The sequence below is a fragment of the Idiotropiscis lumnitzeri genome, chromosome 12, assembly GCF_059441095.1.
Source record: "Idiotropiscis lumnitzeri isolate Australia: NSW breed Sydney's pygmy pipehorse chromosome 12, RoL_Ilum_1.0, whole genome shotgun sequence".
Taxonomy (NCBI): domain Eukaryota; kingdom Metazoa; phylum Chordata; class Actinopteri; order Syngnathiformes; family Syngnathidae; genus Idiotropiscis; species Idiotropiscis lumnitzeri.
The window spans coordinates 22,002,733-22,029,323 of NC_142402.1; the positions used below are offsets into that span (position 1 = coordinate 22,002,733).

The 26,591-nt window shown below is 48.4% G+C and overlaps 3 protein-coding genes across 5 annotated transcripts; 1 reads left to right on the top strand and 2 right to left on the bottom strand.

Annotated features, from left to right (window-relative positions):
* Positions 1-331: 331 nt before the first annotated feature.
* On the bottom strand, positions 332-3,681 carry cavin4a (caveolae associated protein 4a). Its single transcript, XM_088310730.1, has 2 exons — positions 2,728-3,681; positions 332-1,948 (listed from the first exon to the last, which is right to left on the bottom strand). The coding sequence occupies exons 1-2, from the start codon at positions 3,532-3,534 to the stop codon at positions 1,334-1,336; spliced, it is 1,422 nt and encodes a 473-aa protein (XP_088166856.1). The 5' UTR covers positions 3,535-3,681; the 3' UTR covers positions 332-1,333.
* A 559-nt stretch (positions 3,682-4,240) lies between these two features.
* On the bottom strand, positions 4,241-12,714 carry LOC148326555 (tomoregulin-1-like). The gene is made up of 10 exons (XM_088310731.1): positions 12,394-12,714; positions 10,473-10,582; positions 9,653-9,782; positions 9,520-9,549; positions 9,228-9,342; positions 8,808-8,956; positions 7,753-7,812; positions 7,562-7,685; positions 6,592-6,753; positions 4,241-6,496 (listed from the first exon to the last, which is right to left on the bottom strand). Exons 1-10 carry the CDS (start codon positions 12,557-12,559, stop codon positions 6,412-6,414), a joined length of 1,131 nt encoding a protein of 376 aa, XP_088166857.1. The 5' UTR covers positions 12,560-12,714; the 3' UTR covers positions 4,241-6,411.
* Positions 12,715-16,301: 3,587 nt separating this feature from the next.
* On the top strand, positions 16,302-24,917 carry slc39a6 (solute carrier family 39 member 6). Of its 3 annotated transcripts, none has more exons than XM_088310764.1 (12): positions 16,302-16,506; positions 17,754-17,952; positions 18,692-18,992; positions 19,602-19,751; positions 20,287-20,347; positions 20,429-20,598; positions 21,039-21,188; positions 21,358-21,427; positions 21,498-21,872; positions 22,383-22,463; positions 22,542-22,732; positions 23,494-24,917. In XM_088310764.1, exons 1-12 carry the CDS (start codon positions 16,317-16,319, stop codon positions 23,644-23,646), a joined length of 2,091 nt encoding a protein of 696 aa, XP_088166890.1. In that variant the 5' UTR covers positions 16,302-16,316; the 3' UTR covers positions 23,647-24,917. The 3 variants fall into 3 exon arrangements, with proteins under 3 accessions (XP_088166890.1, XP_088166889.1, XP_088166891.1); XM_088310763.1 differs by having other exon boundaries at positions 16,343-16,506; positions 19,602-19,758; positions 20,288-20,347; XM_088310765.1 differs by lacking the exon at positions 16,302-16,506 and adding an exon at positions 16,656-17,129 and having other exon boundaries at positions 19,602-19,758; positions 20,288-20,347.
* The last annotated feature ends 1,674 nt before the right edge of the window (positions 24,918-26,591 follow it).

The following is a 26,591-nucleotide window of genomic DNA, read 5'->3' on the forward strand; positions in this document are numbered from 1 at the left end:
TAATGCAAAGGGGGTGAGCTTTTTCGACGAGTGGGACTGCATACAACTTGTTCTCTGAAAGAAAAGTTGCCGATTGACTTCCCCTTTCAAAAATGAGCTCGTCAACTTGGCTCGGTTATTATTAAATGTCAACCTTCCTTGAATTTATTTACCTTCTATATTTTATTAATCTTCTAATTTGCTATATTTTATTATCTTTTTATTTTTTAATAGCTCTTTCTTGTGGCCAATCTGATTTGATCAAACCGAACCTATTCAAATGAAATATTTCAAGGTTGTGTCCCCCTGGCCCACATGTTAATGAAAACAAGGAGAAAAAAGATGCTCGAATTCCCATCACTTTATTCTTTTTTTTCCCGAAACGCTCAGCGAACATGAACATGCAGTTGAGTGCATCACCATGGGCGGCCACTAGGGGGAGGCCGAGCACTGACTAGAAATCATCAACCCAGTGCACGTTGGAGAAAGTCAAAACGAACGCGCGCGCGCGCACACACACACACGCACACACTCTTTGACGTCATCATTACGTAGGTCGTCAACCCTTTGCCACCAACAGCTGTCAATCACGTTGTCATGCCTCCTTTTGACAATTTCCATCCATCATAATGACAAACGTAAATGACATTTGATGTTCGGATGTGCAAAGATTTTGAAATGCATTAAGAATGTGTGCAGTTCACCAAAAGTTTATTATTTTTTTCATTTTTACATGTTAAACGTGTGAATCACCAAAAGTCATTGTTGTCAACTTGTCATCATTTTTGTATGATTGTAACAAAAAAAAAAGAAAAATCCACTTTGGCATGATAGCGCGTATAAATGCGCGCCACCGTGGCAAAGCATGTATTGCGTTACAGTTGTCGACATTTAAAAAAAAACCCCAAAAAAACATGAAATGAACATAGAATCACTCTCTTCAGCCAATCACAGGCAGCGCTCTTCCTCTGCCGTCTACTTCCTGTAATCTTCCTCATCCTGTGTATTGGGAGCCCACTTCCTGTCATGGGGGGGGGCTACTTCCGATAATTTTCCCATAATGTTCGTCTTCTGTGTGTACCGGGCGTCCACTTCCTGTAAATGTGGTCTGATTTATGACGTCTCTGTCTCTGTCTCGGCCTTCAACTCGTGCTGCTCTACGTTCTGTCAAGTTGTGTAAAAGTGATCTGTGTTATGTAATCCATCCCTGTCCTTTTTTTTTTTTTTCTGGTAATGGTGGTCTGCTTTCCATGATGGGGATCTGCTTCCTGTCGTTTTCCCATGATGGTGGTCTTCGTCCCGCCGTGGCGGTCCACATCCTGTCGTCTTCCCGTACGCGTTCTGTCAGCGGCTTCTAATTGCCGTAATCTTCCTCGAGCTCGCTTCTCCGGGCGGCAGTGGCGCGCTCCGCCGGCCCCTCCCTCTCGGGCTCCGCCACGACGTCGGTGTAAGCGGGCTCGGCTCGGGCTCGGGCTCGCGGCGTGGTGGCGATCTCGACCTCGGCTTCGGCTTCGGCTTCGGCCTCGCCGTCTGCGCCCTCCTGGCCCTCGGCCACGGCTCGTTCCTTCTTGATTTTGATCTTGAAGCTCTCCTTGGTGGGCGCCTTCTTGGCGATGTTCTCTTTGAAGCGCTCGCCGCTCTGCTTGAGGCGCTCGCCCGCCTGCTGCATCTTCTCGCGGCGCTCGGGCGGCATCACCTTCTCGCCAAGGTTGTGAAACTTGGTGCCGAGGTTGTCTTTGGTCTTATTCATGTTTTCCTTGGAGAAGGTCGCCTTCAGGGTCTCGGTGCTCTTCGCCATGGACTTCTTGAATCGCGCGGCACGGGAAGGGTCCGCCTCCTCCATGCTCAGGTACTCCTCATCCGAGGAGAGGTCAGCGGGGATGTCGTAGGAATCGGGCTCCAGCTCCAGAGCGTCCGGGCCGCCCTTGGGGCTCTTGGTGACGGCCACCGACGGCACCTCCGCCTCGCCCTGAGGAAACAGCAGCAAGAATTCAACCTTCGAACGTCAGCAATGGCAACGCGAGTGAAACATTGACGTGAGCGACGCCCGACGTTTGGGGACCATAAAAACGCTAACGCTGGCGTGAGCCTCACGAGGCCAGCGACGGCTGCGTTTTCCATTAGCTTCGATCGCGACGGTTTCCCGGCCCGCGATCGGCCGTGCTGTCAAAGGGCGAGTGCGGCGGACAGCAGGTGCTTGCCGTGGGGACCTCGAGGGGGGGGGGGGGGGGGGGCTCTCAGAATAGGACTCGCTGTCAACGATCGCAAGCAGCTGCTCGCTGAGCTCCGGTTACGCGCCGCTGACAACTTGACCGAAGCGCAATCGAAGAGGAGCAATTGAAATCGACGTCCCGCTTGTGGCTCCACTGCAACGTGTGACCGCGTTTGTCCGATCGTTCCAGTGGCCGCTCTCGTGGAAATTCTTCCACGTTTGTAGAGGATGATGGTCGCGAGGTTCTCGCCACTTTTTCTGACCGTTCTAGTGGGGGTGCACTCGACGTTTCTTCTTTCAAGTTGTTCCGTCACTTTCTGCTGAGTTGCGCAGAAAGTTGACGCTTGAAACCTTTGAGCCAAATGTCGTCCGCGCTCATATTAGCTTTTGTTCTGAAATTCTGCTCGCCAAAAAACAAAAAGGGGATGAAGATGAAGAACAAGAGGAAGAGACGTCTCAAGAAGAGGACAAAGTTTAGCTCGGACGAAAATGTGCGACGACGTTCAGCACCAACGATCGGAAGCGATTTTTCTGACCTGGTAGATGACCACTCGGAACTTGTTCCGAGTGAGCAGCTCGTCTTGGGTGCTCTCGACCTTCTTGACGCGAGCGTTCTGCTTGTCCACGCGGGCTCGGACATCCTTGACGTTGGCGCTGACTTTTCGCGTCTTCTGCAGCAGTTTGTCGAGGCGGTCGCCGGTGTCGGCGTGCTCCTTGGCCAACTTGACCACGTCGTCCCGGATGCCGCGGATGTTGTTCTCCAGGTCCAGTTGGCGCTCTTCCATGCGGCGCTGGCCCGACTGCACGTTGTCGATGATTCCGGCCACGCGCTCCAGCAGAGACAAGACGCTCAAGGCGCTGATGGGCTTCCCCTCGGCGTCCTCCATCCCCGCGATCTCCAGCTTCTCGTGTGCCGGTACGCCGTACTGGTGCTGATCCATTTCCTGACGGGATTCCAGAGGCCTCGGCTTTGGGGAAGAAAAATCGGCGTTTGGGGGGTCAGAAAAAAAAACCGTTTGCTTTGTTGAATGAGGCTCCGGCGATGAGGAAGGAGGACAAAGACGTTGGAAGGTTCTGGCCCGGACGGACGAAGACGGGACCGTTGGTTCTGTTTGGATGTGGGATTGACGATTCCGCTTTTTGGAAACCAAGACTCCGACCGCGGGGTCGACGCTTGCGGCTTTCGAGAGGACGGCTTCGACGGCTTTGGGCTCGGAGGTCCTGTCCGCAGGCCAACGATTCTCTGGCTGGAAAAAGATTCGAGCTCGGTGACCCGCCGGGACGACCGATCGTCGGAAAGAGGGGAAACTCCGCCCCCCGGCCCTCGTTAAAAAAGGGAACATGATGCCGTTGCGTCAGAATAATCCAACCGCTAAAAATACAACTCTGACAATTTGGAGAATGACGGACCTCCACGCCGATTGTGCTCTTCCTTTTTTTTTTTTTCTGCTTGTTGGTCATGGAAAGGTGCAAGAAAAGCTCACCGCTGACCATTTACATCAACACGTTCACTTAAGAAATTAACCCCCCCCCCCGTCAGCCCCCCCAAGAGTACACCAAAGACTGACTGGCTAGTTTATTCTGGGAAGACATGCGGTCCAAAAAGATCACTTTGGTGCTTTGACTCGTGCGGAATCCGATGAGTCATCCGTCAACAACGACGTGCATGCGACCCGTAAGACAACCTCTTCTTTTTTGGGGAGTAAAAACAACTTTCAAGTCACTACTTCTTCCTGTTTGGTGTACAACACAAAGTTAGTTGGCAAAATGAAAGAACTGGTGGACAACTGCACACACCCGCAACCCCACCCCCACACACACACACGCGCACACGCACATTATTTAGTCTAAATTTACAGCGGTAATCCTCCTCCACCCAAAAGAATGAAAAACGTACGCAACGACCCCTCCTCTCATTCCACACGCGTGCCCACCCACACAGCGACCTGCGAGTGTGAATCCTCGCGACGCCGAAAGTGTGAATGTGGCGGATGCGTGAAAGTTTGAAGGCGGACAAATGAAGTATTGGCCTAAAATCAAAGACAAAACTTTTGTTGGAAAAAAAAAAACCCCAACGTTTTTATTGAAAGTTTACATGCAAGTCACGTTAAGACGACCGATCACGACAAGACAAACGTTCACAGAGGGAGGTGGCCGCCGTTGAGGGAAGCGCTGGTGATGATCATCAAAATGAAATGACAAACGTCAGACAAGTTTTCCGCCTCATCACGTTCTTCGTGACCCCGCCCCCGACGCTGCTAATTGCTATGCTAACAAACACAACACAACACCACAATGGCAATGGTTTCTTTTTCAACCGGAAATGAAAAACCTTTTGATATGACGCAAACAAATATTTGGTGATTGTCACTTGGGCTCTCGTGGAACAAAAAGAAACCTGAAAACATTTGCGTTGTCAAGTAACCATTAAATGACCAAAATAAATAAATAAATAAATTGTTACCTTGCTAAGCTAAAGGCGCTAATGACCTGCGTGTCCGTGTTGGTGTGCGTCTGCATTTGCCTTTGTCATCTTTGTATGTCGGTTAGTGCGGCCAGTTAGCTAACCAGTTTGCTAACCAGAATAAAATTGCTGAAGAATTGTTTTGCTCGCCAGCTAGCGGTTAGCTCAGACGCGTCAAGCTTTCGACACTTGCAGCCGCTTTGCCCAAATAAAGCCGCAGAATAATTGTTTGTGTTGCCAGCTAGCAGTTAGCACTTCAGAAATTATTCCAAAATTATTTTTTTTAAATCAAAAAAAAAGAAGAAGACTTCCAAAATGTTTGTCATTGACCACCTTTCGCACATTTGCCCGCTTAGCTGATCTGCTTCGCAGTTGTCCGCTTTTGCCGTCGGCATCACATTCAAAAACGTCACACATTTCATTTTTGATGTTTTCACCACTCAAAAAAAAAAAAAAGTGCGTTGAAAATGTAACTCAACCACAAAAAACAAAAAGGAAAAAAAATGTCGAATCCAGAGGTTCTCAAAGTGGGACCCCCGAAGCCGTAAGCAGAAATGCAAAATAATTACATTTTTGTATTTGTCTTTGTTTTCGAGAATACAAATGTCTTTTCCAGACTTGAACGTGTGCTTTTAACTTTGTTTTCGTGCGACTGTTACAATTTGACTCTCCCTCTTGTTAAACTTTTACCTGAACTTTAAAAAGAACTTTATTTTCGTGAGACTTTTTTTTTTCCCCAACAAAATACATCGGCGTCTCAAATCGTCTTTCCCCTTTGAAAAGAATCGAAATACAAAAGAATGCGTTCCAAATCGCCTGCCCCAAGAAGAACATCCAAAATTGAGTTGAAAAAAGTTTTTTTCCAAAAGAAAAATGACAGCGTTGCGGTGTACGAAAAGCGAGCAATCACATTCCCACTGTACCTAATGTACTGTCCCTAATTGCTCTTCTTCGGCGGCCGAGAAAGGCCGATGAGCGCCGCCGCCGAACGGCTCATGTCTTTCCGCTGGCAGAGATCCAACGCGACTCGATGGCGGCTGGATTTTTGCCAAGTTTTTTTGCGACATTTAGCGGCCAGGATCGAAAGCGCACTCGTTGCTCCAATTTGCGCTCGATCGGTGAGGTGGCGTCGCTTAAAACTCGTAAGTCGCAACAATCGCAACTTGAAAAATGTCAATTTGTTTCCATCGCTTAAAAAAGAAAGCGACATCTTGAGTTGTTGTGTTTAATGAGCGTTAGGATCAGGAGGGGTCCCTTAATGACCCCAAAACTTGGAGAACCTCTGGTCGAAACATAAAAAAAAAAAAAAAAAAGGCAGCAGCCGCTTTCAAAGTAAAAGAAGAAAAGAAAAGAGGAAGACTGAAGTCTGAACGGAAATTTGCATCTAATCCCGAAGGAAACTGGATTGAACTGAAAACGGCTTGTTAGCTTGCAAAAAAAAAAAAAGGACAAGCCAGGAAAGACGTGATGGCGGTCGTCATGCCAACGAGAGTCACACGGAAGAACCGCACCACCACCACGACGACGATGACGTCACGTCGTCGTCGTCGTCGTCGTCGTTCAAAAACATTTCATTTGGTCGGATGCCTTTCAAAAGCTCCAAAATCCTCAAAGTTGTTCAAGGCAGTCCACGCGCCTCGTCTTTTTCGCCGTTTGTCCCCGATCCGGATGCGGGCGCTTTTCCAAAAACATTCCCCCCCCCCCCAAAAAAAAAAGAAGGAAGGAAGGGAGGGAGGGAGGAGAAGGAAAAAAGAGGCTATACCATCCGCGAGTTAGTGTCTGCAGAAAAATGTCCCAGGTTGTGTTTGTGCCGACGGCCGCGGTTGTTCTTGGGACATTTCCTGAAGGCAAAGAAAGAAACGCACACGCAAGTCAACAGTCGGTCAAGAGGCGGCCAATCGGCAGCGGGCGATTGCGGGCGAGAGGCTTGGCCTACCGGGTGATGCACATGAGCACGGCCGCGATGACGGCGATCTGCACGGCGCCGATGACCGACGCGATCAGGATGTAATGCAGCTTCTGGCCACTGGGGACCACGTAGAGCACGTTGAAGTCTTGCAGCTCGTTGCAGCGGACGCCTTTGTACCCCGAATCGCACCTGCACACGCAAAGGTTGCCGGCATCGTCATGCATTGTGGGAGGAAGAACGCTGCGCTGCCTCGACACGATACGAGCGCCATTCGTTCACGCTCTTAACTCAAAACACTCGGATCTCAAATCACATTTCCCCGTGGAAGTGAATGCAAATGCCTGCAAATCTGGCCCAGAAAAAAGAGAAAATAGCAAACATGCGTTCGTCATCTCACGCAGCAATTAACGAGTCACTCATCTCTTTTGTGGAATTGAATCGAGAATTATTTTTCCTCTTTGTTTACGCCTTCATTCTTCAACGTTCGTCATCCGTGACGACCCAAAAACACAAAATAAACGGGAACATTCCAAAATCTGAAAAATAAATATGGAAGAATATTTCGCAACAATAAACTCACATCTATGCAAGGTGTGGGTCGACAGTGATTCAGTCGCAACAATGACCACTAGATGGCAGACTTCGTGGTTTTAGTTGCCTAATCGAGTTTTGCACATTTGGAATGATTTGCAAGACAAACGTCCAACCTCGATTACATCATTTTCATTTGCAGTGAGGGGAAAAAAAAACAACACTTTTTGTTTCCCGTTGGGCGGTTTTGTGCCGTCCTTGAATGCTACTCCCCCCCCCCCCCCCTCCTTTTAACGCTGATGGAAAATGGTGGCCGCCTCCAACATCGAAGTTGCCCACAGCGTGTTTCCAGAGCCAATCAATTTAAATCCTAATCCTCAACTTCTCAGCCTCTCAACCGTAAAATATTTGCTCTCACATTTTTGGGCCAAATTTGTCTCGTTCACTTGACGATTCGCAACGTCACCTGCAGACGGGCACGTTGCGGTGGATTTCACAGCGTCCGTGCAGGCAGAAACCAGAGTGCGAGTCGCCGCAGCTGTTGGGCATTCCGGCGTAGAATCCGTCTCCGTGCTCCAGTCCTTTGGTTTCTGACCAATCAAAAGCAAACTTGCAATCGCAGGAAGTGATGTCACAGCGGCGTCCGGGCGGCCTTACCGAGGACGTTTACTTTGAAAGGGCTGCCGTCGTCTTTCCTGCCTGCTTTGTCTTTGTCAGCTGGCCACCGAGAAAGAAAGCAAAAATAAAGACGAGCTTCAATTCAGGAGGCGGCCACACGAGGGCAGCAGAGTGCAGAAGAGCTGCGATGGGTTGAAAAACAAAAGAAAATTAAAAGAAAAACAAGAAACGGCTCGAGGACCCACTGTGGCACTTGCAAATTATCAGATTTTTTTTTTTTCTTGGACCTATCCAACATTTTCCAAGGAGACTTCTGCCTATACATGTTCTCCACATTTTTTTCTTTCCACGGTCCACTGCTTAGTTATTTATTTTTTTCACTATCACGTCGCGTTTTATTTAATTAACCCAATGGTAACTTTTTCAAAAGTGTTTAAGAGGAAAACCTCATTTTTTAAGAAACATTTCTTTACGTTTTTTGCCATTGAGTGTGTCCCCATCAGATGCACGCGAGACGGTGGGGGGATGTCCATTCCACTGTATCACTTAACTTAATGCCAATCATGTCTTCACTCAAGAATTCTTAAAACATGTCAAAATGACTTGCTTCAACCAGACGGCAATTATTTTTTTCCACTCAAAATTTGTGACTATGCAGGAATATACGGCCAATAAATGTTTAACGTGAAAATGGGGGGTGTTGGCTCCCCCCAAAAATAAGAATAAATCAATAAATCAGTTCATTCCAACAGCTTTAAAACTTTGAAAATAAAAAAAACTGCCAAGCGGTGAATCGGCATATGCTGACTCGTTAATTGCCCCGCCCCCTTTTTTGGGGGGGGGCCACTGCACTCAGTCCAATTTTGTCTCACAAGGCGACGCAAAAATGAAAAAAGCGACAGCGCGCCACTGAAAGTTCAAAGTCGAGCGCTTCCACAAAAGGAAAACGAAAATGTTCTTCCTTCAGGTGGTGGCGCAAAATCCAATCAACTGGATTTCATTTTTGAAGTGGACTCAAAAATGAAATCCAGATGGTGTGTTTGTCAATTCAACGTAGCTTTTTTCCTATTTTGCCAAACGGCGCGCTTGCCGACCTCGACATCTGCCGAGGTGCTCCACGTCGATCTGCTCCTGCTTCATGCACGACGCCTCTCGGACCAAACACGGACTGTCGTACGAGTCGCCGTCGGTGGCGCAGACGGCGTTCTCGTTGTGGCCGCTGCAGTCGATGTTGCAGATGCACCTGAAGACCAAAAGATGCGGCGGCCATTTTCTTGTCTTTGTCAGATGCTTGCCGCCGTTGGAAAAGTAGCCTCGTCGTGATCGGAGCGCCAGGGAAGGAATCGCCGTTCCCTGGCGCTCGACCGCGAGGTGGTCGTTTCGACCAAATATTGTTGACTGAAACGCCGTCGCGGCCAAAATGGAGTCGGCAATGAGATCTGGCGAGCTTTGTCGGAATTTGTGTTTGGATTTGGTCTTCCGATGTTTGTCGAGCGTCGTTGCGCATTTCTCACCAGGTGTCCTCGGCGTCTTCGTCACATTCTGCTCCGTATTTGCAAGCGCTGCACTTGCTGTTCTTGACGGCATCCGAAGCAGAACCTTCTTCCCCCTCTTCTTCGTCTTCCTCGTCTGCGAGGGAAAACGGCAAGAGAAGAATGAGGACAAAACGTCTGCGGGTGCCGAGCGCTCGACCACAAGGAACAAAAAGAAGATGAAGACGAGTCACGGGTGGAACTGAAAGTGGAGCCATGGCAACTAAAATAACGGGAAGAAGAACGCGGGAGAAGGAGAAGCGGAAGGACTCACCGTCCGGATCTCCGGAACCCGAGCCAGGATCTGCGGAGAACAACAAGAGCGCTACGTTGATCACTGAGGCCTTGGAAACATTTTTGATTTGACAGCTCATCATTTTTGACGCGGCGCTAAAGAGAAACTCGACCGTCAGAACAAGGTCCGTGCGCCACCCGGGAGATGATCCGCTGCTGCTTGCAGGACGCTTGGCGACGGAAGCACTCGTTTTGGTACGTGTCGCCGTTGGAGCCGCACACCGGAACGTACTTCTTGTGGCACTGAAGGCCAAAAAAAATGACACAGAAATCCAAAATCATCAAGAAAAAGAAACATTTTCATTCTGATCGCGCTCATAAATAATGAAATCAGATAAACGTTGTCACTTGTCTTTTATTTGCAATTTGAGTTGAAAAAAGCTCGCAAAAATAAAGATTTATTTCAAAAAAGAATTCAATTTGTGATGAATTTGGTTCTCCTTTTCTAAATGGGAAAATAATCAAGAATTTATTTCATGAGACAATGCCAAAGGCAGAACATTTTTATTTGGCGGAGAAAATAATTGCACATAGAAATGAATTTTGTTTGAATAAATTGCCTAACGAGTTATTTCATGTCACGTGAACATAAACTTTGCTTTGAACAAAATCCATAATTCAAGAATTCATCTCATGTAAAATGTTCAATGAATACGAAACGAAATGTTTGACCCTTTTGACCAACTTCACAGAGAAGTGAATAAAAAAAAAAAAAATCCATCTCAAATGAAAATCCATTCCAACTTTGTTTTTGTGGCACTTTTATAACGGCAAGCGTTTTTTTTTTTTGTTTTGTTGTTGTTTTTCCTTCCCCAGACAGTGAACGCAACAAATGTGAGCGGACTGTCACAAGCACACGCCTCTCACATCGCAGCTGTCAATCATCTGCCAATGGATGGATGAGCGAGGCCGTCGCGATTGGTCACCACCCACCTGAAATTGACAAACGCACTTGAGCTGCGAGCGGTCGTCTCTGCACACGCCTCCGAAGCGGCACGTGGACTGGTCGCACGCCAGCAGGTCACTCTTCTTCTCCGCCGCGCCTGAACATGGACAAAGGCAAAAACTCTCATTTATTTTGCCGACTGCAAACGTCGACATTTGTGGTTTGCGTGTTCACCGATTCGCCGACTTTTGGGGTTTCTTATCGGACAGTTTTGGTAGTCACCTCCGTTTATTTGAAGTATTTTTTTTTTGCCGATGCCCCACTTTTTTAAATATTCCAATTTTTTTTGAAGGGGTCTGCGGGGGGACAACCACGGTATGATGAGCGACACTTTTCTCTGGATTGAGCTCACGTCTAGGTCTACTATTTTATTTTGTATCACGGACGCCTGCTTACTTGCAGTTTGGCACGACTTTGTCGACTCAACTATTGTGGTGGTATTTGTTTGTTTTGTTCAAGATTAGGAGTTAAAAAAAAAATTAGAAAGTGGAACCTGGATTCAATGGATGGAAGTCTATTTTAGGGATGTATCGATTCACTCAAGCCCAGATTCGATTCAATTTTCGATTTTCATTCCCCGATAGGAATTAGGATTTTATTTTTTTTTTTAAATTGCTGCCGCCTTGACTCTGCGCTTGTGCGGGTGCTGCAGCAACACACAAACAAAATATGCATTGATTTGTAAAAGATGAGTCGATTTTAAATGGAACGATACACGATGATGCGTTGCATTAATTCTGCAAAACGAAAAAATTAATAACTTGACAGCACGAATATATATATATATTTTTTTTTTACTCAGCAAATCTAGTGCACACTTTACAAACAACCAGCGCTGCATACATTGTGATGTGCTTGGAATAAATCCAAAAACAAAGACAGTCAACGCGGCGTAAAATCAGTAAAGAGCATAAATCGGCCTTGTCGGGTGTAAAATGTCATCTCATGTTGCCTTATTGGTCCCCTTCGAACTATTTGAGGTCTCATGCTTGAAATGCTTTCGCTCGTCCCTGGACTTCCTCGGACACCGCCAGTGACATCGTCACGCAGCGTCGTATGCGCCAAGATGGGGCAATTGACTTCGTTGCCACGGAGACGCGTTTACGAGCGGTCGTAAAAGTTGCAAACGACAGAAAAAAGCTCCCGACGACGCACCGTTTGTTTTAGTGCGCTCACATACAAGAACAATTGAATATATTGATAGCCACCGCCATCAAGTAGATCACCTGACGCGCGCAATCGATTCGCAACCAATCACAAGCTGACTCATCAATATTGCCAGAGCAGCGCCAGCACTTGCCATTCGCACGTCCATCTATTTCCGAGAGCGTTTGGAATTGCCTCTTGCCTTGACGTCAGCATTTTGGCCTGTTTTACTGCCGCTTCTCCTCCCAAAACAACTGACGGACCGGCTGGCAGTCGCTCAGTTGTCAGTCAGTCAGTAATGGAGCGGTCGCCTGTCAACGTCAGGACACATGTTGACAAACGATGGACCGGTCGCCTGTCTATCACAAAGCAGGAATTTGAGACTCAAACGTGAAGCCGCTCACATTCCTTCACTTGTTGCTTTTCAAACTCAAATCACTTCAATTGAGGCGCGATGACGTCATCATTGAACGCATGACAGCGTGCATGAAAAGTCAGCATTGCAATTGCTGAAATGAGCTCGCACACGCAAAGTTTTGCAAGTTGTTGATACGTGACATTAATTGGAATCCGATCCGATCAATTGATTTGAGGTCACACGAAGCGCGTGCGCGCGCCCCAAGGGAGCGAAGGAGGCTGCAGGTGGCAGGGACGCGGACGCGCGTCACCGTGAGAGAAAAACAGCCTTCCTCCTCATCCTCGTGCTCGTCCCAATGATGACTCGTGAAAATTTGGCGGATGAGTGACGAAGGCACATCTTACCTGCACACGTTTTTCCTTGACACTCCCCGCCGCCCTGAGGCTGGTAGGACGCGCGCGCCGCGGGCACGCCGAGCAGCAGCAGTAGCAGCAGCAGCGACGACGTGCGCGCGCGCACCAGGCAGCCGAGGATTCCGCCGGCGGGAAAGCTTCCCGCGCCCGACGCCATCGTGGAGGACGAGGAGGAAGGAGAAGAGGAAGAAGGAGTGAGAAGCAAGATGACGAGAAGGCGTTCACGAGGCGGCGTGCATCGTGGCGTCCGCGCGTCCTGATCCTCCTCAGCGTGCGTGCGCGTGCGTAGTTCCTGCAGGAGGCACCGCCTACTTCCGGCGCGTAGGGCGCGTGCGCGGGAGAGGGGGGGGGGGGGCTCGACGACAATGAACAACAAAGAGAAACGGAAGCAGTGCGGCACGGTACCCTCGCGGGTCCGAAATCTGCCTCACAGTCGATTGGTTGCCGGTTCTAATCCGTTAGCTTAGCATTTTAGCTTCATTGAGCACAATTTTGGCAATGCTTGTTTGTCTGGGCGTGACCCGTCCAACGTTTGTCCCTGACATTGATGGGCGACCGCTCCTAATTTTCATATTGAACGTCAGTCCAATCCATCGTGCTCGGACATGTCGATGGGTTCGCGTTATTTCCACGGCTGACCAGTCCTTTGGGTGACATTGACTGGCGACCATTCATTTTGGGGTCACCGACTGCGCCTTGACATGGACTGGCGACCAATCAACCGTCTGTCTCGATTTGCGCACACATGGCTCGGCGACCCATTTCCACATCGCCTGACGTTCGCTTGAGTGGAACGTCATGAAGTTGGCGAGTTTGCCGCTCAATTGGACTCGGGTGCGGATCAAGTTTGATCTTGGCGGCTAATCTTCATCCGCCTCGCCGGCCACTTGCAAGATTGAAAGAAAATCTCAGATTATCGGAAGCGCCATATGTCCGCTCTTTTTGCTGTGGCATGCTTCCATCGGGTTGTCGCGTGCTCACGACATGCTTATTACATGTTCAAACGTGTTAATAAACCGCTTGTCTTTAACGTGCTTCGCACGTGGCTGAAAATGTCAGAACGTGCCGGTTGTCGCCTTCGTTCCACGCTTATTCAGTTTTCTTCACATTGGTGTCACACGATTGGATGCCGGCGGTCAGGTGGCGCTTCGATTGCCTTGGCGTCCCACGGGAGCTCCTCCACCGCCCCCCCGCAGAGCGGCGAGAGATAATCCCGTCTGTCCCGCGGGGGGGTCCGACTCGCCCCCCCCCCCCTGAGAAGCGACCGCTTGCTCGCTTCCGATGTCGGCTCATGCGTCTCACTTACAAAAGGAACATTTGCATGTCTGATTTTTTTTTTTCATTTTCTACGTGATGTGGCACAGTCACAGGATGATATTTTGCAGCCGCTTACTTGGCATCAAAGTTGAGTCTGTTCTCCAGCGAGAAATATGAACCCTGAAAAAAAACTCAACTCGGCGGACTTTGCACGCTCGCAAACAACTCAAGAGAAAAATGACACGTTGGCGTCCGATTGTCAGGTGACCAAGATGACGAAGGTGACGTCATGATTACGTTTGTTAGTCGGCCCAAAAATGGATGCCGGTCGGGAAGGTCACGATGCGATTCACGGCAACTTTGCAAAATGTCACCGACGTGGGCTCTCGTTTTGTGAAAGTGCCTCGTCTCAAACGGCTCCCGATCGTCTTCGGGGACGACGAAGGACCGGGCCCGAGTGGACTTTGCCGTGAAAAAGCGGGAAAAACTTCAACGGGTCCCGACTCTGGGTCACCTGACGGCACAAGAGGAAGGATCAAAGTCGGCAAACGTTTGCGGATGAGAAGATGAACGGCTCGCGGCGACGGGATCAGAATAATCGGGATGAGAAAGCCGACAAAGCCAAAAGACTGCAGACGGCAAGAAAGACCGCCAAGAGGATTTGCTTCCAATCCACTTAAGAAAACGTTTGGTCCCTTTTGAACTTTTTCTTTGTTCTGCCGCGCAACTCGCGACGCCCCGGAGAGCCGCAACATTCCGACAACGTTCCCACGGGCCGCTCCCGGTGGACATTCTTCTCCTTGTTAGTCCAACGTCGCTCCTCAAAAGTCGTGCCGGCGGAAGGTCGGACAACTTCCGAAGTCGGCAGGTGTTCGCCGAAACAAACAAAAGTCTGTTCGCGACGGGACGTGCCGTGCTTCTCGGTTTCAATAGAACGCCACTCACACGCTTACATTCTCCATCCTCCACAAAAAAAAAAAAAAAATTCATATATATATGTTTTTTTTTTAATAAATTTAGTCACCAATGAAATGCAAACGACTCGGGAATAATCCCTTAATTGGTTTTCAGTTCAAGAAGGAAAATGTCAGCTAAAGTCTCCACAAGTTTAGGTTTTGCTGTTTTCTTCGATCGTCCGGAGTTCCCAAAATAGTTCAAGTGAGATATCTGACGTGCGTTCCACGTGAATGCCGTCGGGGAAAAAATGCCCTTTTCTAAAACGCGGCCTTCACATTTATTCTCTCGCACTCGACAGATTTTTCACGCGGGTCCAAACGGGTCTTGGGCGCTCCCGCCGTCGCTCGGCTCGGCATCCTGCCGTCTTCTCAATTTGCCGTGAGTGCGTTTGGGCGTTCCGATCTCAAATTGACGTTTGTGCTCCAATCTTCTCGGGCGTGCTTTGCGGATTTCGTGGCGTCTTTGGCACGAGACGAAATGTCGTCTGTCATCGGTTGGCCGCGCCGACTGCCGCCGATGTGCGCGCAGGTTCTGAACATTCGGCAGAGTTCAACTCATTGAAATGAAGTCGTCCGTCAAGATGACACGAAACGCCATCACTGGTCATGCGCGTGCACGCCACGTTGAGTCGCGTTCGGTCACGTGAAGACTTTTAAGGTCACGTACGGAAACGTCAACGCTGACAGTCCGTCTCATTAAATGTTCCAAAATGTTGTCGCCGAAATGTTTTTGTAACGTTCTGAGCAAAATGCACACGCGGTGTTCGCCATGGGTCGCTATCTTGCAACTTCTTTTATTGACTTTTTTCGACAGCTCGCGTTCGGCCTTGACGCTCAGCTCAGTTGACAAACATTCTCTCTGCTGGGATGCGGTGAGAAAGTTGCAGCTGCCATCGTCATTTTGGGGGTCGTTCAAATTCATATTTTCCATCTATTGGGAGTTTGTTGCTCAACGGGATTTTTTTGGCTCACCTCTGTCGATGAAAGCAGGTCATGTGCGCCGCTTCCACTCATGAGACGACCACAAACACAAGAGGAGCGAGTTGACAGAAGATGGAACTCAAGTTCAATGAAGAATTAAACCCTAAAATTTCTCACAAATAATTCACTCATTAACAATTGGGCCGCCCATAACAAAAAAAAGTGGCCTAAAACTGGCAAATAAGTTTTTACATTTGGAGGTGGTGGCGTATCGATAAAAGTTAAATGTGAATTTAGGCCATGGACGCAGGTTTTGCAAATAAACGATAACAGGACCGGATATCGCGTTGCGTGTTACATCACACCAAAATCTGCAGACGACGACAAAGTAAGGTAAGTTTAGGGAGGTGACAAAATAAAAATAAAAAATCTGGAATGAATTGAAGAAGCAAACATTGTCAGTGTTTGGTGGCAGCGAGACGCTCTCCATTGACGTCATCTTGTGACGCAGGCACCACGCAATATTTGAACGGCCATAAGTCACAAATTAAAAATGTCGGAACTTGGATGCAAAACCATTAGCGTCGGTCAGCGTGAGGGTCGCCGGTTCAAATCCCAGCTCAAACCGAGTCTGCCGTCCAAGCGTCCTTGGGCAAGACACAATCAGGATTGGCTTACTTGGTTCATTGAAGACGAGTTGAAAAAGAATGAGAAGCTGAGCGTCAGTTCATGATTGACACCAAACATCAAAGACACCGCGGGATGGTTGGCTTCGACTAAATGTCCGCCAGCCAATCACAAGGCGAGTCTTTGTGCTTCGCCCCGCCCCGCCACACCACACGGCCCCCCCAACTTGAACTCCTCGTCTCATTGATTTCCCGCAGTACCCAAAGGCACCACCGAACCCACTCAGAATCCCTTTTCGGACCGAATAGCACCGTGCCGAAGGACAACGACGGACAAGAAGAAGGTAAAATTGTCTTTCAGCGGGTGGACGCGACGCTTTTCGCCGTTAGCGTAGCCGCGAACATGATGATGGCGGCGGCGTTGGCGTCGTTTCCGGGTTGAACGCCTTTTGTGCACACGGCACCGAGCTGGGCGACTTGGTGCCGAGCGCACAAAGCAACGTGCTCGTGTTTATGTGCCGTGGGCACACTTTGACGTCAACGCGGCTTGCTTTTTTTCCCATCGGACGGATTCGGTGGCGATTTCGATGCCCGCTGGGAGGCCTCAATTGGCTCGCCCCGGCTCGCCCGCTTCCTCCCGGGCCAGTCGGCTGTGACGTCCCGAGGCACCCTCGGTGGAACTTGACGCTATCGCTAATCTGCCACCCGAGCGATGCTAACGCAGCTAGCTAACGTTAGCGTCACGCGTGCTAAAAAGCGCAAACATGAACGTGAATATATCGTATATTGCAATCAATATGAGTTGAAATGTCGTCCAGAGAAGGACGAGCCGCCAAGCATCCCCACTCGCCACCCGGCCGCTCGGGAGGCATGGCGCCACCAGACTGCATGCGCAAATGTGCTCATATCAACATTGTTCGCGTCTTCCAATGAAATAAGTAAAGCATGGCAACATTTTCAACCCAAAGTGAGTTAACTGAGCGCCGTTTTTCTGTTCGGCATCATTTTTAAATGGGCAGTCGCGAGCATCGCGCCGATTTTCCTCTTCTCATACGTGATCAAATTGCCATTTGGATTTGTATTGATTTCCGCAAATACTCTCAAGTGAGATAATTTGATCTCTGCCATTTTTTTTCATACCCTTGCCAGTGGCCACATTTGGATCATTGCGGCCTCTCACTGTTCACAGTAAAGATTCAATTTCAAATGTGTTCGTCTCACGATGAAAGTTTTTTTTGGGGCTTTGTTCGAAAACATAAAACGCCGACTTTAGCGTTGAACTTTTTGTTCTTTCATCTTTGATCTGTGTGTCTCCGCCATCAGCAATTAAACTGCAATGTCATGTTCATTTTGAAGTTCGTATTCGTGGCTTTGTCTTCTAACCGCCTTGTTACTTCACTAAGTGCCTCCTCATCCCCTCGCTTCCTTGATGCCAACTTTTATTGTGTCCTAGTTTCCACATCTCCTCCCTGCGATGTTTCTTAGTTTCCTTTTTCAGGAGAAGAAACTTTTCGGACTTTTACAGACACTTTGAAGATTTTGCACAACAACTCTTCTGCTATTCTTGCTAAATGCTGGTTTTGTGCCGCAGAGATGTGGCAGGAGGTGCGCCGGGTTGTCCTGGTCCAGGTCCTGGTCCTGGTCCTGACAACGACGGCGGCGGAGCTGTCGGCCAGAGATGTCTCGAACGTGCCCGAATGCGTCGGTTCCGGACGCATCTCGTCGGCGGTGGTCGACGCGCAGCGGGCCCAGCAGAACCAAAAAAGACACCTGGAGGCGCTCTTCGACAGGTGGGATGCAACGATTCACTCAAGCCCCAATTCGATGATCTTTGAAGCAGTTGACGTGACTGCATGTCAGCAAGTGGTCAAGAGTTAAACATTGACCAAAAAAAAATATTTAAAAGTGCTTGCTGATGTTGGTGTAAGGAAAAAGCAAAAAGGTTTGCACGATCGTTACAAAGCGTTGAAAATGTCTTCAAATGTGAATTTGTTGTTAAAATGAAAACAGAATGATTTAAAATTTTAAAAGGATGACAAATTGTCATTCCATTTTTCTTGTTCATTATAAAAATGTCAAATAGTAAGTGTGACATCTTTTGTTTAATATTTTAGTTTTTTTTTTGTTTAAATGTAGTGTGATTGCTTGTAATAATGAATGGCAACATTTTTCTTTTCTTTTTTATTTTTTTTTAAATATTTTCTGTCCAATCCTGGCCAAGTGGCAGCAGCAAACGCAACACAGATTTTTTTTTAAGTAAAGATAAAATGTCGTATTTTATTTCCTTTTTTTAAATTAAGATTTTTTTATATTTAAAAAAATAATAATTGAAATGCGGCATCTTGTGGCATTCAACTTTTATTTTTGAAAAAAAATGAACATGCAATTTTTTTTTAATTATTTTTTTCTTTCATTTGGAATGCTCCAAAATGTGCGATGCGCTCAATTGTGGAGCTTATTTTTTTTTTTATATATGCTGCGGCTCATATTTGAAAGTTCCGACCAGAATCTGATGACGTGGTGTTTCAGGTACGGCGAAAACGGGAGCATCTCCCTGGCGGGCTTGAAGTGGCTGCTGCAGAGCGTCGGCTTGGACCGCATCAGGACCGTGACGGTGCAGCACCACCATCATCATCGCCATGACGACGGGGAATCGCACCAGGCCCCTTCCGAGACACCCAAAGTGAGGCAAAGGCGAAGCGTGGACCACCCCGCCGGCGCGACGCTCGATCCCGCCCGTTTGGTCAGCGACAGGCAGATGCTCGCGGCGGGAAATCACACGCAGGGTGAAACCTTTGGCCACGACGACCACGACCATCGGCATGTTGAGGTACGTCGACGGCGGTGCGCCGGCGGACGCTTTTTTGGGGGGGGGGCATGCAAATTAATTTTTCATATCATATTGACTTGATCCGTCACTAAACAGTGATCAGCAAATCAACGATTCTGCAATCAACTGTGACGATGATCCTTGATAGAAGCGATTCGAAACGCATTTTGACAGCGAAGGCTCGGAATCATTTTTTTTTTTCTCCAAAAGTGCATATTCGAGGTGTCTCAATGGATAGCTTAATCGCCAACGAATTGATGAAGAATCATCCCGGTTAATTGCTCGAAGACCTCGTTTAAAACATTCTCACGGATCGGCGATGTGTTCCGGAACAATCCAGTGACTGAATCGTAACGTGTTTCGCAATCCCAATCAATTCCTTGGCCAAGTTTGGAAAACACACGAGGAATTTGGGAAATTGTCCTGTTTTGGAAAAAGGGATGGAAATTTCAAAATATAAAATAAAACCAAAGAATTCATCTGTGACACGCCGCCCCACTTGAAAAGCTGCGGATTATTTATTTTTTCCCTTGTGCCAACAAAATCCATCTTTGTTCTTGCGTAAATGACGAGACTCGTGAACTTTCTTTTTTTTTTGTGCGTGGTCAGTGTGAGAACGCGTCCAGCCTGTTGCGGTCGCACGGCATGTCGCAGGAGGGCGGCGTGAGCCCGGACGACTTGGCCTTGCTTTGCCCGGCGCTTCTGCACCAGATGGAGGCCGGCGCCTGCCTTCTGCACCACCACGACCACGACCACGACCACGACGGTGAGCTTCCGTGCGCGTCCTCAGTTGAACAACTGGTTTGCAACTTTTACATCCGCCGACCTCCGTAAACGTTGGCTCACAACTTCAAATGAAGTCTCTTTTTTGTTTCATTCCTTTTGGAATTCAAGTGCCGGGAAACAAAACTCCCCCTTGAAGACGACAAAAGTGCACGTCCTCTTCCGGTGCGATGTTTCACAAATTGGGAGAATTGAGCCCGAGCGATCTTCCAGCGTTGCTCGTTGCGCAATCATCTCGGCCGTTCCTCAACGGGCTTGAGCTTGCGCCAGTCGGTGTCTGCTCAACTTGCCTCTGCAGAACGTTTGCCGCCTTGAAGGAACGCTGACAAAAAGGCGACGTTCGCTCGGCGGCCAACTCATCAAAACGCCACAGTCGAGTCATTTTGCATTGTTTATCCGAACAACTTGGATCGCGACCAGCAAATGTCGATATCATCGCACATGAAATTTGCGGCGCTCCGACCAATTTGTTGGGGAAATTGCGTGACTTTTGTTTCCTGCGTCCGCTTCAGACCACCATGGCCACGATCACCACGACGAGCGCGGCGGGAGCAGCAAAAGCATGGCAATAGGTGACGAGTTGACACTCACTTGAGCGCCAAACGCTTTGGCCGAGTGCAGACCTGAGATGTTTTGTGGCTTGATCACGTCAGCGTGGGTGGGCGGCTTCCTGTCCATCACGGTCATCAGCCTGCTGTCGCTGGTGGGCGTGGTGCTCATGCCGCTCATGAACAAAGTCTTCTTCAAGTTCCTGCTCAGCTTCCTGGTGGCGCTGGCCGTGGGCACGCTCAGCGGCGACGCCTTCCTGCACCTCATCCCCCACGTGAGTGACGGCCTCCTTTCCCGTGTGGGGCGGCAGGAGTGAACCATCGCAAAAGAACTCGTCATTTAACGCGTTTTGGGAAAATGTTGCCATTTCTTAGGCAACAACAAAAAAAAAGAATGACTTGCTGGAGAAAGACTTTTCCTTGCCGTGTCTGTAGCAGGCATCTGCCACCGGGTGGCGTGCTCAATAACAAGCAAACAAAAAAACCAAAGGCGTGAGATTGTGGCGTTTTTCACTTGGGTCTGATGCCGCCATCTGCGGGAAGCAACGTTACCGACGCGCAAAAGTCCGGATGATGGCGGCGTGCATGATTCCAAATACGAGATGGGCCTAAACAGGGAGGGGGAGGGGCCTCGCTCACGTCGCGTTCCAAGATGGCCTGCGAGGTGCGAATCGTAACCCGGTTGTTGTCTGCTTTGCTTCGGCTTCTTGCGCAGTCGCAGGCGGGACACGAGCATTCCGCGCACGAGGGACACGACCTGGACGGCATGTGGAAAGGTCTGACGGCTCTGGCCGGCGTCTACTTGATGTTTCTCATCGAGCACTTCCTGATGCTGGGGAAAATCTACAAGGAGAGGAAGAAGAAGGTGAGGCATGTCGTCATGGCAACATAAATATTAGCTGTCATCACAAATCCGAGCAATCCTCCTCTTTTTGTTGAAATCTCTGCCCCCGGAAGTCAAAAGCGCCGCACGTGTGATTATGCCAAACGGTCGTGCCGAACGGCGGCGCTCATGTGTCGTTTGTTGAGCGCAGGAGCACAAGAACAAGAGCAACCTGGAAAAGGCGCCGGCGCTGATGGACTGCCACCTGAAGGCCAGCGAAGGTGCGACCGTGTGAGCGCTCCTAAAAAGTCATTTGAGCAAAATCCAGCCGGCGCTTTGGTCCTCCCGCAGACGTGGAGCGCAACGGCGCCGGGTTGTTTGCCGAGCGCCCCGACGAGGATGACGTGGCGGAGGAGGAGCAGGTGATGCTGAAGCAGTCGTCGACCGCGGCGGCGGCGGCGGCGGCGGCGGGCTACACGGCGGAAGACTGCGAGAACAAATGCCACTCGCACTTCCACGACACGGTGGGCCAGGCGGACAGTCTGCACCATCACCACCACGACTACCACCACATCCTGCACCACCACCACTCGCAGAACCACCACCCGCACAGCCACACCCACTCGTACCCGCAGCACCACTTCCAGCAAGCCGGCGTGGCCACGCTGGCCTGGATGGTCATCATGGGCGACGGCCTGCACAACTTCAGCGACGGCCTGGCCATCGGTGAGTCGGCTTTTCGGGTGACGATGATGAGGAGGAGCTTTTGCGTTTGAGATGCCGTCTGACTGCGGACGTTGACAGCCGTCAAACAATGTTCATTGTGAGACACCCCAAAAATGACAAAAAAAAAGCTCAACGGTAAAAGAACAAAGAAGAAATTGAGAGCCCGGATCACTGAACGTCACTCGTAGGGACGTCTCGATTCCGCTTTTGGGCCACTTGAGTTTTGGCCGCCACCGAGTCGCCACCGGAGACTTTAAGACATCCTTGTTGCTCCAAATAGCGTTGAGGTGCGCAGGCAGGCGAGCGTGCGTGCGAGCGACTCGTACCGTCACGCTGACCCTTGGTGACCTTAAAAAAGAAAAGAAAAATAGGAAAATCAAATCACACGATTGGCCCAATTTCCTACCATGTGATTTGATCACGACCCGTCGGCGGCCAACTTAACATTCAACGGCAACACGTTTAGACGTTCACTTGTCGAGATTTTTACGGCCGTCGATTGATTGGCAGGCGCCGCCTTCAGCGAGAGTTTGTCCAGCGGCCTGAGCACGTCGGTGGCCGTCTTCTGCCACGAGCTTCCTCACGAGTTGGGTAAGTGGCGAGGGAGGGGGTCACGCATGTCCCACCCGAGAAGCGTGCGTGGACTGACGCCTGTGCCGTTTGCGTCAGGCGACTTTGCGGTGCTGCTGAAGGCGGGCATGACGGTGCGGCAGGCCGCCCTGTACAACTTGCTGTCGGCCACCACGGCCTACCTGGGCATGGTGACGGGCATCCTGATTGGCCACTACGCCGACAACGTGTGCATGTGGATCTTCGCGCTCACCGCCGGCCTCTTCATGTACGTGGCGCTCGTGGACATGGTGAGTGCCTGCCGCTCAAACGATTGACGGCTGTCTCCCGCGGGTGACGCTCCTCAGCGTCGGCTGGCTTCTTCACGGGATGCGTGCGTGCGTCACGAGCAGCTGCCGACCTACCAAACAAGTGCAATGTACGTCTTGGTGAATTTGAAGTGGCCGTGTGGGTCATTAGGTGTGGAAACGTTTTGTGTGTGTGTCACCGGCAGCTGCCGGACCACCGGAAAATGTGCACCGTGTTTTTGAAAGGCAAATAATTGGGACGATTTAGTGACGAGCAACTTTTCCCCTTCGGACCTGTCGACCGTTGCCGTGCGCAAGACATATTTGCGTCTCTAGACCAAATGAAAAAAAGAAATCTCCGCATTTTGAGGATGTCAGCACTCCCGGTTCATGATTGGATCCAGCGAACCAAACTTGAAGACATTTTGCAAACCTTTAAGTCAGGATGCGTCATAAACGTCCCGTTAGCGAGCGGGGAGTCGACCACCCGCTACCGGCCAATTATCTTGAGATGGACGCACGAATAACAAATCGAAAAGTTCCCATCTTGTTCCTATGTGGGAATCAAGTTGAAATGAGTAAAAAAGAAAGATTTTGGTCTGAAGGGGTTAAAAAAAAAAGTATTCATAATTGCCGTTAATGTTTTTGATCATTTTCTGAGCAAGTTAATCATGAGAAAATCCACTTGGAAAAAGAAATGGAATGAAAGCTGGCATTTTGGAGTTGTTTGGCGCCCCCTGGTGGTCACGCATTGTGTGGTGCAGGTGCCGGAGATGTTGCACAACGACGGCGGCGAGTGCGGTTTCAGCCACTGCGGCTACTTCCTGCTGCAGAACGCCGGCATCCTGCTGGGCTTTGGCATCATGCTGCTCATCGCCGTCCTCGAGTCCCGCATCCAGTTGGACCTCCACTTCTGACGCCCGCCGCGCCACGCGGGCCCGCCTTCCTTTCTTGTCGCCGTCTTTCTTTTTCCCCTTTGCGTTGTCGTTCTCGTCGGTGACAGATCAACTCAAGACGCTCTCACCGACAGCCGACGGGCCAGATTGCCGGCCGCTTCCGACACTTTCTTCTTCACGACCTCCAAATATGATTGGACTGTCGGGACCGGCTCGTTTCTGCCCTACGATTGGTCAAAATGTTACATTTGAAGGATTTTCTTTTCTTCTTTTTTTTTTTAACTTGAAGACTTTCATGTTTTAAACTCCTGAGGGGTGTTGGGGTGTCAACATAATTTTTTGTAGTTGTGGTTTCCCTCAGGGGGCCGTTTTGACTGTGACGAAATATTGAATCGCCTCATGTTACAAAACAGACGTCGTATTTCATTCTTTGCCCTGAGATACGAGTGACCTGACATGACATTTTTGAGATTGCAGCTGTCATTTCGCTGATCTTTTTTTTTTTTTTTAATGACACTTCCATCTGAAGTTTACTCTAAAACACAACATAAAACAAAAATACGCTTCCACATTTAAAGCAACCACAGTTTAGCCTTTCGTGCTAACAATAATCTACGATGCGCTGCTCTAACCCTTCTCGCAACAGATTGGACCCAAAATATGCAGCAACGTGTCGACTGACAAGATGCTCATATTTTTTATCCTCTGTGTAGAAGAAATGCTGCTCCGTGTTAGATAAGATAAGATGTCCTTTATTAGTCCCACAATGGGGAAATTTGAGACGCACTGATGAGCTGATAGAGGAGTGGGTGGCTGCCCCCCCCCCCCCCAATCCCCTGATGGTCATGCAAGGTGACAAAAAACGGTCAAAGTCTTTGGACTCCCTAGTATGTTTTTGCCGTTTTTCTGTCACATGACAACATTCCACTCGTAACTCAAGGCACTGCTGTCATTTTGTTTTTTCACAACAAAGTGAAGTCATGGAAAGTTGTGACAAGCGCATCGAAATGCGACTGTTTCTTTTTTTTTGGGGGGGGGGGACAATTGATGCTATGTTTGGTTGAAAATGTGAAGAGAAATGTTTGCCAGAATGAACGCAACAGGTCAAAAATGTTTTTGTGTCCAAGTATTGTGTGAGAGCCCCCCCCCCCAAATAAAAGTATGTTTTTTTTGTTTTTTATGTTTGGCAGTCATCTTGGTCAAAAGATTTTGGAGTTTGAAGTCATCAGTATGTTTGCAAAGCAGATCCAACCTGCGGACGTTCGTCGTCACAAATAAACGTCTCCACTTGAGCTTCGTCGCTTTTCTTTTCGCTTTTGTCACCCGAAACACCATTTGCAACTTCGGACCGTCAAGATTTGAGCGATGCAAGCTTTTTTTTTTTGTTTTTTTTGCGCTGCATCAGATTTTATTCCAAGTACTTTTTTGGGATACCTGAGGTCTCCTTGTCTTCCCCAGCACTGGTCTGGTTGTGGGTTAATGAAAACTGAATTTTTAATGATTCTTTTTTTTTTTAATCAGTTGGTGATGTCCGTCATTAATGCACAGTGAACTTGAATTTCTCACTTAAGAACGTTTCTTACTCCAATTCCGAGACAGTTTGCATTCCCCTCATGCATGATTTTGTTAGCTTTTATTTTACTGGAGTCAGGCCAGCCTCCACTCGCAAAGACGAAGTCAAGCCAGCCGCTACTCTTTATTTTCAATACTGTGCAACACGGTGCATTACGGTAATGCGCCGAAAGCGCTTGTTGATGGCCGTCTTCAAAATAAAAGCTGTGGAACTCAAGTATGCACGTCAGTGGTTTGGATTTAAAATAATGTTATTAAACTTCTCTTTTCACCCAGGGGGAATGCAAACTGACTCAGAATTGCACCAAGAAATGGTATGAATCGAGACAGAAAGAGAAATCAATGTTAACTGTGCACCAATGCCTGATATTAAAACTGATTTAATAAAAAAATCATTAAAAATAAAATTTTCGTTATCCCTCAACCAGACAAGCGCTGGGGCATGCTAGGCCACCCAAGGTATCCAACCAAAGTACTTTGAATGAAATCTGATGTGGCATTTCAGAATAAAATGCAGAAGAAAGCTCAGCTTTCGGGTGTAACTGACAAATTTTGACATTTCTCATGGCTTTTACTTTGAAATGCCACATCAGATTTTGATGAAAGTACTTTGGTTGGATACCCATAGTGGCCTAGTATGCCCCAGCGCTGGTCTGGTTACGTGATAACGAAAACTTAATTTTGAATAAATTTTCGAAATCGGTTGCGATGGTCAAATTTTGATATTTCTCATGCCATTTATTTTGAAATGCCACATCAGATTTTGATGAAAGTAGTTTGGTTGGATACCTTGGGTGGCCGAGTGTGCCCCAGTACCGATCTGGTTGCGGGGTAACGAAAACTTAATTTTTAATGAATTTTCGAAATTGGGTGTACAGGTCAAATTCAAATTCTGAGATTTCTCAAGCCTTTTATTTTGAAATGACACATCAGATTTTGATGAAAGTACTTTGGTTGGATACCCATAGTGGCCTAGTATGCCCCAGCGCTGGTCTGGTTGCGTGATAACGAAAACTTAATTTCTAATAATATTTCGAAATCAGGTGTACAGGTCAAATTTTGATATTTCATTGGCATTTTTTTTTTAAATGCCATATCAGATTTTGATGAAAGTACCTTGGGTGGACTAGTGTGACTCGGCAGTAGTCTTGTTGTGGGATAATGAAAACTTAATTTTTAATTATTTTTTATTAAATCAGTTGTAATATCAGCCATTGAGCTACAGTTTACATTGATTTCTCTTTCTTTCTCAATTCATAACATTTTTTGGTGCAATTCTGAGTCAGTTTGCATTTCCCCTGGGTGCATATAGAAGTTGAATAACAGTATTTTAAATCCAAACCACTGACGTGCATACTTGAGTTTCATAGCTTTTATTTTGAAGATGGCCATCA

Coding starts and splice junctions, on each gene's coding strand:
- cavin4a (XM_088310730.1), bottom strand. CDS start 3,534: ATGTTCCCTTTTTTAACGAGGGCCGGGGGGCGGAGTTTCCCCTCTTTC. Junction 1,949..2,727: donor TCCGAGTGGTCATCTACCAG/GTCAGAAAAATC, acceptor CTGTTTCCTCAG/GGCGAGGCGGAGGTGCCGTC.
- LOC148326555 (XM_088310731.1), bottom strand. CDS start 12,559: ATGGCGTCGGGCGCGGGAAGCTTTCCCGCCGGCGGAATCCTCGGCTGC. Junction 7,813..8,807: donor GCACCTCGGCAGATGTCGAG/GTCGGCAAGCGC, acceptor CTCGGTGGCCAG/CTGACAAAGACAAAGCAGGC. Junction 7,686..7,752: donor TTTCAAAGTAAACGTCCTCG/GTAAGGCCGCCC, acceptor TTGATTGGTCAG/AAACCAAAGGACTGGAGCAC.
- slc39a6 (XM_088310764.1), top strand. CDS start 16,317: ATGTCCGCCAGCCAATCACAAGGCGAGTCTTTGTGCTTCGCCCCGCCC. Junction 20,348..20,428: donor CAGCAAAAGCATGGCAATAG/GTGACGAGTTGA, acceptor TGATCACGTCAG/CGTGGGTGGGCGGCTTCCTG. Junction 22,733..23,493: donor ACGTGGCGCTCGTGGACATG/GTGAGTGCCTGC, acceptor TGTGTGGTGCAG/GTGCCGGAGATGTTGCACAA.